Source organism: Pseudopipra pipra, chromosome 7 (genome assembly GCF_036250125.1).
Source record: "Pseudopipra pipra isolate bDixPip1 chromosome 7, bDixPip1.hap1, whole genome shotgun sequence".
Lineage (NCBI taxonomy): Eukaryota > Metazoa > Chordata > Aves > Passeriformes > Pipridae > Pseudopipra > Pseudopipra pipra.
Window position 1 is genome coordinate 15,315,654 of NC_087555.1, and position 13,082 is coordinate 15,328,735.

At 39.7% G+C, this 13,082-nt stretch overlaps 1 protein-coding gene across 1 annotated transcript in view; it reads right to left on the reverse strand.

The window, feature by feature from the left end:
• Positions 1-1,990: 1,990 nt before the first annotated feature.
• UBE2E3 (ubiquitin conjugating enzyme E2 E3) overlaps positions 1,991-13,082 on the reverse strand; it is a 58,359-nt gene continuing 47,267 nt past the window's right edge. Inside the window, exons 4-6 of the mRNA XM_064660700.1 lie at positions 7,497-7,629; positions 5,594-5,741; positions 1,991-4,511 (exon numbers count right to left, since the gene is read on the reverse strand). Of these exons, the coding sequence (XP_064516770.1) occupies positions 4,414-4,511; positions 5,594-5,741; positions 7,497-7,629 (379 nt within the window). The 3' untranslated portion in view covers positions 1,991-4,413. The remainder of the gene's footprint in view (positions 4,512-5,593; positions 5,742-7,496; positions 7,630-13,082) is intronic.

Consider the following 13,082-nt stretch of genomic DNA (forward strand, 5'->3'; position numbering starts at 1 on the left):
CATACTGTGCCTCTTATTCTGTCTGTTCCTGGCAGTTTTTATTTCTGTGGATCTCCCAAATTGTTGCTACTACGTTGGATGCCATCTATTCTACCCAGCAACAGAGGTAGTCATAGCTGCACTCCAGAGACATGCACGCAGAGAGGTGGTTTCTCTCTTCAAGGATAAAAAAGCAAAAGCCCCCTTTTGCTGCAAATGTTTCAGCATTATCTTCCAAGTGCACTACCTGCTCTGGTACCTAAGCTGAATGCATGGAACAGTTGAACATGTCCAGTTCTCATGGACACTGGCAAGGTCAGGCAGCAGTACAAGCACCCATGGTGTTTCAGTTCTTCCTTTAGGACAGGTGCTCTATTACATGATGGCTCCTGTTGTCCTGGGACCCTCTGCAGCCACTTTCAGTTGGGGTTGGTTAGTGAAGGAAAAGGAGCTGTGGTTCAGCCTTGGAAGTTACAGTGCAATACAAATGCAAGTGGTGCCACCAAGGAGAAGTCAAAGGGACACTACACAAAGTAGCACCAAGTTCTCAAATGCATCTGTTTCCCTGGCTATAGCACGGACTGCAGAAACACAATGCTGTTTTATGGCTGAATCAAATCTCCTTTTAGTCACGCTACTGTCACTGTCCTTTGAAGCTATTTTAGTTCAGGATGCCTGCATAAGCCTTCCTTCTTCCACATAAATATCCAGTGCTGACTTTTGCTGAAGAAAACACAGGCTCTTGGATTTCACTCGTCAGCCTGGAGTCAGGAGTCCTTGCTGCTTGTGCCCATGCAGACGAAACCACAGGGGTAGAAGACCATAAGATCAATATAGAAGCTGCTGTGGGCTCAGCTTCCTCCCCACAGCACTGTGGTGACCTGGGCAGGGCCACGGGGAAGCCGTGCAGCCGAGGCTGCCCTGCGGCTCAGAGCTGCACCCAGCCAGAATCAAGCCCCTCAGCCAGAGCCCTGCAGCTCTCCTGTCATGGTGCAGGCAAGTGAGAACACCGCTGCGAGGCCACAAACCTGGGTCCCACAGATGAAGAAAGGAAGAAGCTTGGTCTCACTGTCTGGAATGCCCATGGCCACAAATAGGCTGGTATAGAGCAGGAACTGGTGTGCCACAAAGCGTGGAAGAGTTTCCTCTTCCCCCAAGAGGCAGGGAGGGAGCAGAGCACCAACCAGACCTGGTTCAGTTGTTGCTTTCCTTATGAGGCTGTGCAAGCCTAGCTCGTGGCCTGGGTTACCCTACAGTCTTGCTTTCTATGACTCCCTTCCCTTCCTGGCTGTAGACTTCAAACAATCACTAGTCAGCACTGATCAGTGAGACTGTCTCCACGTAAGGTACACCACACATCACTAATTCACCACAGAACATGAAGCAGCTCACCAAGAACACGTTAGCACAGAAATAACAAGGCTAATATATATTTGCCTTTCCATTGTATGAAATACATTTATTTTTAATAGACTTACATTTACTTATCCCTTCTCACTTGATAGGACAAAGTATTTGCTCTGAATGTAGCCACCGCTTCTGCTGAAAAGGTGTTTGCCCCTCTCTGTTCCTCAGCAGTGTCACAGCTCAAAGGCTGGGACAGTCGGTTCCCACATGAGATCTCCTTATACCAGATCATTGTGGAAACCAGCTCGGGCAGCTTCCCAGACAGGTGCATGTGTTTCCCCCACAAATCCCAAAGACAACAGAAGACGAAATGTCCATCCAAAATGGAGAGGAAGAGGGGATGTGCAGTATCTTCAGCTGGTCTTTTCACAGAAATGTCAGTTCACTTTTTCCCAAATAGAGAGCCCAGTGACTGGTGATAATGAGCTAGAACAAAAAATTAAAACTATAAAAGAGGATCAGTGCCATGCTTTGGTAGAGTCCAGTATTCACCCCAGCACAGCCAGGAAGGAAATAGTTTGAAACACCAGATGCTCTTTGCAACTGGTATTTTGGATATATTTCCAGCAGGGATTTCTTCCCTCCCCATGAAAACAGACACACATTCTCATTTAACAACTAATTGATTTATTTAACAATACAAATTTCTTTCTACTGCATGGTTTAGCAGAGAGAACTTGAGAAACAAAATTAGCTTCTTTTCTTTTTTTTTAAAGTTTAAATGTTTACACAAAAACAACCTTTACTTCAGTAAATATAAAATTTACACACAAAAAACTACATTAAAAAAGAACATAATCATGACAAACCAACAAAAAAAAAAAAAAAGGATGGGAATTCAGTGTAAAGGATCCAATTGCAAGGAAGGCAAGATGGGGCAACACTAACAAGGCATCCCATTTGTACACCTAGGTATCTGAAGTTGTAGGTACAATACAAACCCAAAATACATTAAAATTAGAATTAAAACCTGTATTTTTATACCATAATATATTATGATATAAATATCTGTAAATTCTGTAGGCAACACAGTCAATGTGTGAAATACATAGTTTGCTCTCCACTGGAAGGTCACTGGAGTGCTGTAGGAGCACCGTGTCACCCACGAGTGCACTAATGGTCAGCAGTGAGCAGACTTTGACGTCCAGCCCGGCTGTGATAGCCCCTTGTTTCTTTGCCAATCTGTGCTATTTCTCACACATCCAATGACATGATGAGAAACTCTGGTCACCTTCAGCAGTGATTTCCAGCACTTCATCTCCTGGCATTAGTGTGTTACCTGACTTAGGCATATTCACCTGCCAGATCCCATTTCTCATTCCCTTTTGCACTTTATAACCTGAACTCTAAAGCTATCTTGTAGCTACCAAGAGAGACTGGCTTCTAGGTTGAGATATTTGGGATATACAGTTCTTCAAGCCACCTTTAGGAATCTGTAGAAATATTTAAAGTAGGGTGGACAATTCATGGTCAAAGGTTATGTGATACAAAAACAAGGGACCTGTATAGTGATGGTTAACTTTAGACCTAAATCTTTAGCATTTTTTCTATTGCTTTAATATTTAAACTTAACATTCGATTTTCATATATTAATTGAGCAGAGCATCTTATTGATGGAAGTGCTACATTATCTCCAAAACCACCACGTAGTCAGGGAGACTGTAAAGTTTAAAATTAAGTGTAAGTTTAAAAATCATTTAAAGAAATCAAGTCTCTTTTTTTTTTTATAATCAATATTGTGACTGGCAACCTATAAAAGCTTAAATTATAAAACTATTAGTGACTCTACTTTTTAAACTGTATGTACTATAAAGCTGTATTTTTGTTACTTACAGATGTTAAAAAATTTCCAAGTCAGAAAGTGAAGGGGGAGAAAAGTAGTCTAAAATAGTTTTGCAGATTTTGTTTTTCTAACAAAGGTTTGTTTCCCCCCAAACTGTTTTTGTGTCATAAAAATCTGATTAAATTTATTCTACTCCTCTCTTTTCTGGGCAGACGATACAGTGTTCAATCATGCTTTGGAAGACCTTTTTCAATGGATAACTGTAGTTCTCTAGATCAGCAAGTCCAACTTGCTTTACTCAGAAACAAAAGCACCAACCTATCTCTAAACCTGGCCCTTGTCCTGCAAAAAAACTTTGTAGCAAGACTGAGGCAGTCTGTTCTGAGAGCAAGACTGGCCCTGAAGCAACCAGCTACATTAACTTCTGGAGCAAGCATATGCAATGCTCTCATTTCAACTTAAGAAAAACCTGAATAGTACTAAATTTAAGAAAATTGTGGAAATTTCACTTGTTCTGTTAAAAACAAAACAGGGAAAACTTAAACAATCCACAGGTGTGCATTAAACATTTAATAGCAAACCCTTGCTTATGTATATTAATTTAAAGATTATCCACAGGGATCTGTGATACATTGGCCCTGCCTTGTTATTATAATTAAATTTATTAAAATATTAATTTAAAATAGGAAAACAAAGAAACTACTCCATGGGGAACATGTTTATTGTGTTTGAGATGATACACTGGGTGCTCTCTGAGCTACAAAGGGAAAAAGGAAATCCTTTCATTACAAACTGACAAAGGTAAAAGTTAAAACAGTTTTCACAACAGCATGTACCACATATTGGAAATAGATCTGGGTTTAATACAAATGACATAATTCCTAGTAATCTACAGCTACCTTTAATAACTTCATACAGATAATGAATTAGGCTAAAATGCACTATAATATTTGGTTGACTTCAGGAACAGTATCCTTAGTACATCACAAAATACATTTTGATATCCCAAAGAAGCAAGACTTGCAAGTAGGCATTTTAAACATAACTAATCTACAGCTACAAACTTCTACTCTTGATAGCATTTACCTTTTTGGGGGGGCAGTATCCCAGTCTTCAAAAGGATAAAAGCAGAGTAGAATCAGTATAACATATACACAGAAGTCCGTATTGTAAAGGCTATAAAGATTTGTTGCACACTGCAAAGTTGCCTTCTGCACCTTCACACTGCACAAGTAGTTTGTCATTTATGTTGCATATCTCTTGGTCCACTGTCTGGCTATCCTGTCATGTTCTGCTCTGTTGGTCAGGTACTGAGTGGCTATGCTTCCAACCAGAGGGTCAGCTGCAAAAGGCAGGAGAAAATGCATCAGAAACCATTAAACAACTAAAACAAAAAAACGAAACCAAAATGAACATGTGATTTGAAATACAGCATCCTTTCCAAAATATAGTGTTCGTTAGATCAGAAAATGCTGTGAGATATAGTGGAGCTCTTATCATATGACATTTCCAAGAAAGCACAAGAGGGACAATGAACAGAGAAAGAAAACAGCAGAATCTGTTGTGGTTATGTGCATAGGAATGAATCTTGCCCCAGCCAGGTGCTCTGCCTTCACTCCTGTGGAAGGGCCGCTGCGTGCTTCTGCAGCGAGTGCTGCCTGGTGCACTCCTGTCACAGACTTGCACAGGACCTGTGTGTGTGAGGGCATCAGGCCTGCAGCACCACACCGAGGGGACACAGTTTGCTTCAAAAGTCATCAGACCTTTGTACCAAAGAGGCTCATCCATTTCTCCCTGACTATGACCACTTTCTATAAATGAATTGTCACCTCAGCACTATTGCTCAGTTCCTGCCCTGATGCAGACAATTAGCATTCATTCTGTAATGACACTGGTGGCACAGTTGTTGCTGAGAAACTGTACTGCTTCCAGAGGAGTTCCTTCCCTCTCAATAGGAATGAGGAACTCTCTTCGAAAAAGGGAGAAATCTCTCTGAACACCACCTCCCTTGTACTTGCAAGATTAAACATTTTAATTGCTGTCTTAAGAGAAGAGACTTCCTATGGCCCTTTCTGACATGCAGGATTTACGATTTTATAACTCAAGAGAATGTTGTTGCTTTCCTGGATCGACCACTCACTTGCTGGAGCTCCTGCAATACAGACCTTCAATGACATCAGCTTATTTTCTCCATCAAACCTTTGGAAAAAAAGAGACTTAATGCTATTCACATTCTGTTGGGCTATGGGAGTGAAAAGCATCATTAAATGTGGGACACCACATCCAATCAGGAGTGTTTAATCCTAAATTTAAAAAATACTAAATTTTATTTAATCTGCATGCAATCAAGTAGGCAAATTACATTCCACAGCAACTGAGTCAAACAACTAAGAGCAGACGCCCAGTGAACTATCAGCTCCTTACCTGGGTTGCAGTCTGTCAGAAGAGAACAAATAGACAGAAGAACCTTTGAAATAGTCAAAGCAGGGCTCCAGTTGTCTTTCAGGATGTCCAGACAGATGACTCCCTGACTGTTGATGTTGCAGTGATAAATCCTGGTACGGAAAGTAACCTGGAATCACAGCATGAGAGACAGGGAGAGAGTCATTCAGTGCTGCTCAGGGATGGTGCCCCTTGGCTCTGAGCAGCCACAGCACCCACGGTGCTCCCAGTTCTGCAGAACTGCTGTGGAGGCAGTTCAGATGAGCTCTGAAAGAGGAGTGAGCATTGACTGCAGCCATGGCTGCCTTGAAGAAACCTACCATTAAGAGATTAGGTGCATAAACTGCTTTCACACAGGCCCTCTCTCTGGTACCCACAAAAAATTTAGGACCTACTTTATAGTACTGTAGGTATTTAACAAACACACTGGCATGTCAGGAATGTTCTGATCACAAATGTAAATTTATTGTGGTTTCTGAAGGTGAAGATATTGACAGAATTTGTCTGCATGTGCAATATTAGTTGATCTTTTTCTTTCTTTAAAAATCATAAATACAGACCATGAAAATATTTAAAGAATAACATTTAAAACTCAAGTATTGTATTTTTCTCGTTAAATTAGCAATGAAATATTTGTCTTACCCTTCATTAGGCAGGATATAATATACAGCCAAAACAATGCTATTACAGTAACTAAATCCATCCTGTTTTTAAATTATTTCAGACTAATATCAATAGAGCATGTGAGCATTATTCTGCACAAACAATTATTTGAGTGCTTTAATTACATAAAGCACAAGAAGATAAGGAAATTTTTCTTTTTCAAACTGATGCAGTGGGGGAAATCCACAATGTTTCCTGAAAATTCAAAAATTACCATGCTCTAAAAAAAAAACAAACTTCAAGATTTGACTGAGGAATTTGTCTAAAACTCTGCATCACTTCATTATAACATTCTCATGTCAGAACATATTAAGTGGTGTGGGTTTCAGAGACGTGTGAGATACATGGAGTGTATATTATTCTTTATGCTGTAATCGCTCTGGGAATGAAAAAAGGTATTTGATTTATAACAATGTTAGAGCCACAAAAAACATTAAATTGTACAATATTGTGTGGTAGAATGTATTTAGTTTTGTGAGTGTCAGCAGTGTTTTTTCTGGTGACTCAGTCAACAATTGTAATTCAGCAGTAAGGAAGGGTAGAAGGGAAAACTTTTAACTTCTTTGATATCCATTAATAAATTACAAATTGTTAAGTGTCCATACTATTTCTGAGCAAGGAATTGACATTTTAGTTTAAGTTAGGATTAGTTTAATTTAATAAAAAGAGCTTTTGCTTAAAAATATTATCAAACAAGGGTGCTGATCTTAGCAGTAGTAAATAGACATTTTATAATAATGGAAATCATCATAGCAATTTACCCAATTTGAAGTCACAATATAACACTCTAGTTGTCTATGTAAACTGATTTTAGCTTTTTAATATTTTGCTAAAAATTACATGACAATATTTAATATAGAATCTGGCTTATAACATAAAGACTTTATTGTACATATATTTTAGTAGCTGGAATGAGAAGAAGCAAGCATAAGTAGGTGTTGTGTTGTTTTCTACTACAATTAAAATTTCTTGAATCTTACCTCTTGATCAGAATTATCATCTCATTTATCACTTGGTGAAGCTTGGAAACAGACTGCGGTAATGAGGAAATAAATTAGATAGAATTTTTCTGAGATTGCAAGCCAAGATTTTGGACCTTGTAGTTTTCAAGGGACCCTAAACAAATCTGATATTCGGAAAGCGATGTGCACTCACTTGGCTGCAAGTTACATTCTCCTCATCTGTGAAAAAATGGTAAACACAGCAAAAACCTTACCCTTACCTTTGGTGGCTTGAATGGATAGTCAGATGAAAATGTGATATCCAGGAAAAAAACGCCTCCTTCATATACAGAACCTGGAGGTCCAAGTATAGTAGATCTCCATTCATAAATGTTATCTCCTTTAGGACCGGCACTGCATAAAGAACAAAGAGGAGAGAAAAAGAAAGTCAGATGTACCTCAGTGAGAAGCATTTTATGGATTTTCTTCTCCATTCCATTTTGTTTTATAAAAAACACCTGCCTATCTTTCACATCTGCCTAATTTCCAGCTGGTTTCAGTGGGCTCGGTGTTTTACACTGGCACAAAAGCTGAGTACTCTGCAATCCCTTTAGAGATACAGTAATGAAACGGACTGATTGTGATCTACTGGATTTTCACTGCCTGAAACAGATCCCCAGATCTGCTTTCCTGAGTATGTGGTTGCTCTGAGGTTCTACATCACACCCTTCCAGTGACATAATACTCATACACAAAGGAGTTGTACATCTTGACCACATTCATCTTCTCCAAGCATTTAACAGATCACACTTTCATAAAAAATGGGACTTTCAAGTATATTGATACACATTTATTGTCACTTGTTTCATAGGCCAGAGTGAAATGTTACACCCTTGGGCAGCAACACCAGGGAAGGGAGAGAGAATCAAGTAACATGGAATTGAGCTTCTTACAGCACTCAATTTGTCATTCCAAATAACAGTTTTCTTCAGGATATATTTGTGTTATGCCTCTGGGCAACCGGCAGTGAGATGAAGAGCCAAAAATAGTTTATTTTAAGAAGTACAATACTGAATGTGCTTCTCACTAGGGGAAGGGTTATTGCATAATTAATTATTAAAGTAAAGCTTCGAAAGAAAGGACAATGAAACAGCATTTTCTTGACTTATGAGTTATCATTAAGGCTATTATCACACAGTAATCATCTAACCTTCTTGCAAAAAAAAAAAAAAATCAAATATGTAAGCAAGTCTGGGTAGAAACTAACCTAACTTTCCACAAAAGGGCCTAAACTCAACATCCTGAGATCCAATACTGACTGCTACGGAAAACAACACAGCTGAGCTCACACAGACATGGTAGATTCATCACATCTATGCAAGTAAGTCAGTAACATAGCACTGTAAAAGATCCTTTCAATTCTCCCCTCCTCAGCATCTTCCCAGGCACCACCTACATCACACAGACAAGTGGTGAATCGTCCTCATCCTTCCCCCTCTGTGCTCCCAAGGAACAGGCACAGAGGACTGTCATATGTGATTGCACATGAAGCAAGTGACAGGGCACAGCACCACACTGTAGCCTGGGAATTTCTGGATTATGGAATTGCTCAATACTCAGAGGAGCCTCCCTGCAAGCCCTCCAAGTGTTAAGGCTCTTCCTATGGAACGTCACCTCACATATTTGTCATACATATGTTTGCAGTCTGTAACATGGCATGTTGGACATTCATCCTTACTGTGGAGACAATCATCAGAGAAAAGGAATATGAGCAGTCTGCATTACGCATCTGCAATCCCCACACCAAAAATTTAGCTATTTTTACTTTAAAATCATATTTGAGAAAAAACCCAAAAGCTGATTTTGATTACAAATTCTCTTTCAATTCATAATTTTCCAAGATGCTTTTTATCTTGTAGACATTTCATGTATCAAATGTTGCAGGCCTTTCATAAACAGGACAAAATAATCATGGAATTTGGCTGACATCCTATTTAATTAAAAACAAAAAATTATTTGATGAAGCAGTAGCTATTTTCCTGATGCCAGAATGAAAGTGGGTAACAATGGAGTGCTGGCCTCCAGAGCACAGCTAGGAAAGAATAACTACAAGTGATGTCAAAATAAAGTTTGGATCTAAAATCACTCATCCTACCTTTCTATTTGCAATGCATGCATACAAGTGGAAGAAAGATATTAGATAATTTTTAGGAAGAAAAGGGAAATCCAGAAATAAAGAGGTCCATTTTTGGTGATATAATGAACCATTTGTACCCTCAGTCGCTCCAAAAGATTATTTTATTCATGCTCCCTAAAAAGCAATTAGTGTAGGAACTGAAAATATTGGGGCAATAATGACAATATTTTAAACCCACACAGGCCACTGGAATATTTCAATTAATTCTTGACACTCATCAAGCTTACAGCTAATTAGTATTGTGCTTGAAAACCAAATTTCTATGGAGCAATTCAATTTCAGCATTATATGTCCTAATAGTTTAATGCAGAGTTTAATGCTCTTGCCCTGTGTGTCAGGTACCTTTCTTTCATATACCTCTAACAGCTGGATGCAATTCAATCAGATTAATGAAATAGATTACTTAAATCAGTGATATATTTCAGCCCAGTGAATCACTCACAATTAAGTGTGGTACCAGTCCAGTGCCAAACTATCTGGTAATCACTTGCCAAGTCAGAGCAGGGGCATCTATCAGCTGGTAGTCACAAGCTAAGTGCAGTGGCTCTCTGCCTGCTGCTATCTGCTGTTCCCTTCCACTACCACTAGCAACGCATAAAAGGATTGGGTCATAACACGAGAAAGGTAACAAGGTCTCAATCTTGTAAGAGGAAGAAAACGCTGTGTTTGAAACCCATCCTAACTGCTGAGGAAGAATTTCTGCAATGTCACAGAAACATAAAACTATAACAATAACCGCACTCAGGTACAGGAGAAAATTTTAAACATTAAATCATTACATCTGAATGAGGTTTGTGAAGTTTCTATTTAACAGCTGGTGTCTCGCTGTCAGTGGTGTAAAAGGTACCTCTGCTTCGTTAGCAGCCTGAAAATCACTGCAATTACTACATTATTGGTGTGAGAAGACACACACAAGACATCACGGTTGGCTCCTACAACCTGTGTATTTCCACTAGGGATCATCCTCAGCCAGCCATACTCGACTTTGTCTTCTGTATACATATCAAGGTAATCTCTTTTGGAAGTAAACAAACCCACACTCTCTACAACTCAGCAGAAGATACCAGACCTATGCATTGCAGTCTCAGCCTCTGTAGTGATTTCCACGAGGACAGGACAGTGGGGTTACACTCACTTGGATGAGTGTAGGCAGAGTGGCAAAGTGCAGTCCTGCCTCAGGCCACACCTCGGTTGAGTACAGAGCTGCAAGAGTGTCACTGCCTTGACTCTCCTGACACCCAGCAGAAATACTGTCCTCTTGTTGGGCACTAAAGAGGCTGGTATAGGAGACACTTCTAGAGGCTGTACTTGAGCTCTTCATTCCCAGAAGCCCTCCTGATGTTCAAGACATTCACTGTCCTATTGCAAGCACAGGCTTCAAGCATCTCACCTTAAACCCTGAAAACTATGAGTGACAGCCTAGGACTCCTTCCCACTGTCTGCCACACGGGACAGAACACCCCAGGCAGAGCACTACAATGGGGAGCTTACATGGGGTTTTTTCCCCCTTCTTCTTTCGCCATGAAAAGGCACAGCTCCTTATGACTTCCCCCATGGAATCCATATGGACACAAAATTATCTCCTAAACACAAAATCTTGATGGAGCAAGATCATTTTCTGATGACAACCTCAGTGGTTCGGCCACACAGCATACCTGTGCAGCACACTGTTAACAGCCAGCTGTCCTACATCAGCTTACAGGACATCACAAATTCGGTAAAGGCAGCAGCAGTATATTCTCAATAAAAAACCCACTTGCTTAATTTTTTTACAATATGCACTAAAAAATCTCAGACAAAATAACAAAGCAATTTAATTGAAATGACAAAATATTATTAGCAAAATTAGGGGCATTTACTTCATACATTAAAACTGGATTGATTTTTAAAAATAGATAAAGTTAACTGGCTGCATCTGCTTCCTAAATAAATATTCATTGTGCCACTTTACTGAGGGATATATACCTGATCCAGATAAGACAAAGGATTTATAACCATGCCCTAGGCAAGCTAGTCCACTGAACAGATTTAATTTACAAGTGTGACTTCAGATTGTGAATTTGAAAAGACATGAGGTTAAACTTGAGAGGCCCGTGGGTTCACACCAGGTCCTTCAAATCTAACTCTGCTGAACCCTGGCTCTCAAGTTTCATGAAGATGAAGAACAGCTTTTCCAGTACAGTGTAATGAGCATTCACACGGATGCAGCGGCATTCACACCAGAAAGAAGCCTGTTAAAAGTCCTGATGCAGTGGTTACAGAAATCCAAATTCAGCTTTTGTTACAATTCATTAAATCGAAATGCATTGAAGCTGCCCATATGGAACTAGCTGCAGGATGAGAAACTAGGACAAGAAATTTCCAATCTACATGATGCTAGTAGCATGTTGCTTTCTGCACTTGCTAAATTTGCTTCTGTCAACAGCACTCCTCTGAAACACCGGGTCTAAATTTGGCAACAGAATGAAACTTCACAGTACTGAGACTGTGATAATTAAGAAGAAAAAGGGTGAAGGAAAATGTAATTTAGCTAGATTTGATGTTAATTCTGTGTTATGCTTTATTATGATAAAGAATATGGGTCTGTAATAGGGTACAATTGGGGGGGGTGGGTGTGTTTGTTTTTTAGGAAGCTTCTGATAGTGAACTCTGTCAGACCCTAAAACAGTCTCATGTCATTGGTATCACAAAACTAAAGTACTAGTCTACATCTCAAGAAAATCATCGGGAGTGCCTATATAGCACAGATTAAAGTGGTGGAATATTTTCCCACATTCTCCTCTCAAAAACTCTGCCCTTAGGTCTGATACCCAGGCAGGCAGAATAATAGAACCACAAAGGCTGGAAAAGACCTCTAAGACCATCTCAAAGGTAGCAGCTAACAAACCAAATGAGGCACCTGGAGTGAGAGTTAGGTAGGGAAAGAGCTCCCTCCATCCTTCCCAAACGTTTATCTCAAAATGAGATTTAGCAAAAGTAAAATTCCTGAAGCTCTTCACAGTCTGCTCAATCACAACAACTCTGTCGCGATAGTATAATTATAATTTTTACAGCAATCTTACAGTGCTTTAAGAGAGGAGAAAGATTTTTTTTATATTTTTCTTATTTCAACTGAAGATACTAAGGAAAGGAAGAAGGAATGCCCTCAGGTATGATCCACAACCTCATGCTTCATAATGCTACATAGTGAAGTTCTGCAAAATCCACAACACAGCTTCAGAAACTGACTTTTACAAATCCTACCATAAAAAAGCACTCAGAACATTACCAGCACAAAAAGCTTTGTTTTGGACAGCAGTGTCTCAGCTAAAGCTGTTGGATGATGTTCTAGTTCAGTACCACACCACTAGAGACTAATGGGGCTGCAACAGATCCTGTCAGCATGTACAATTTAGACAAATACACAGATCCCATGTGTAGTGAGTCTGTCTACCTCACCATCTAAGCTTCTGAGCTTGATGGACTCATTTCCAGTGAAAGGAGAATGCCCCAGGCTCAGGTAACTCCAGCTTATCACAGAGGTGGAGATTCATATCTACCATGCAGGATATCTAGTGTGGATGCTGATGCTTGCACCTCAGACTTCCCAGACAATCAGGATAGAGATCAGTGACTCTGCAGCACAAGGAACATCTAAGTACTCCCTACAACAAAGGTTTTCCATCTCCCT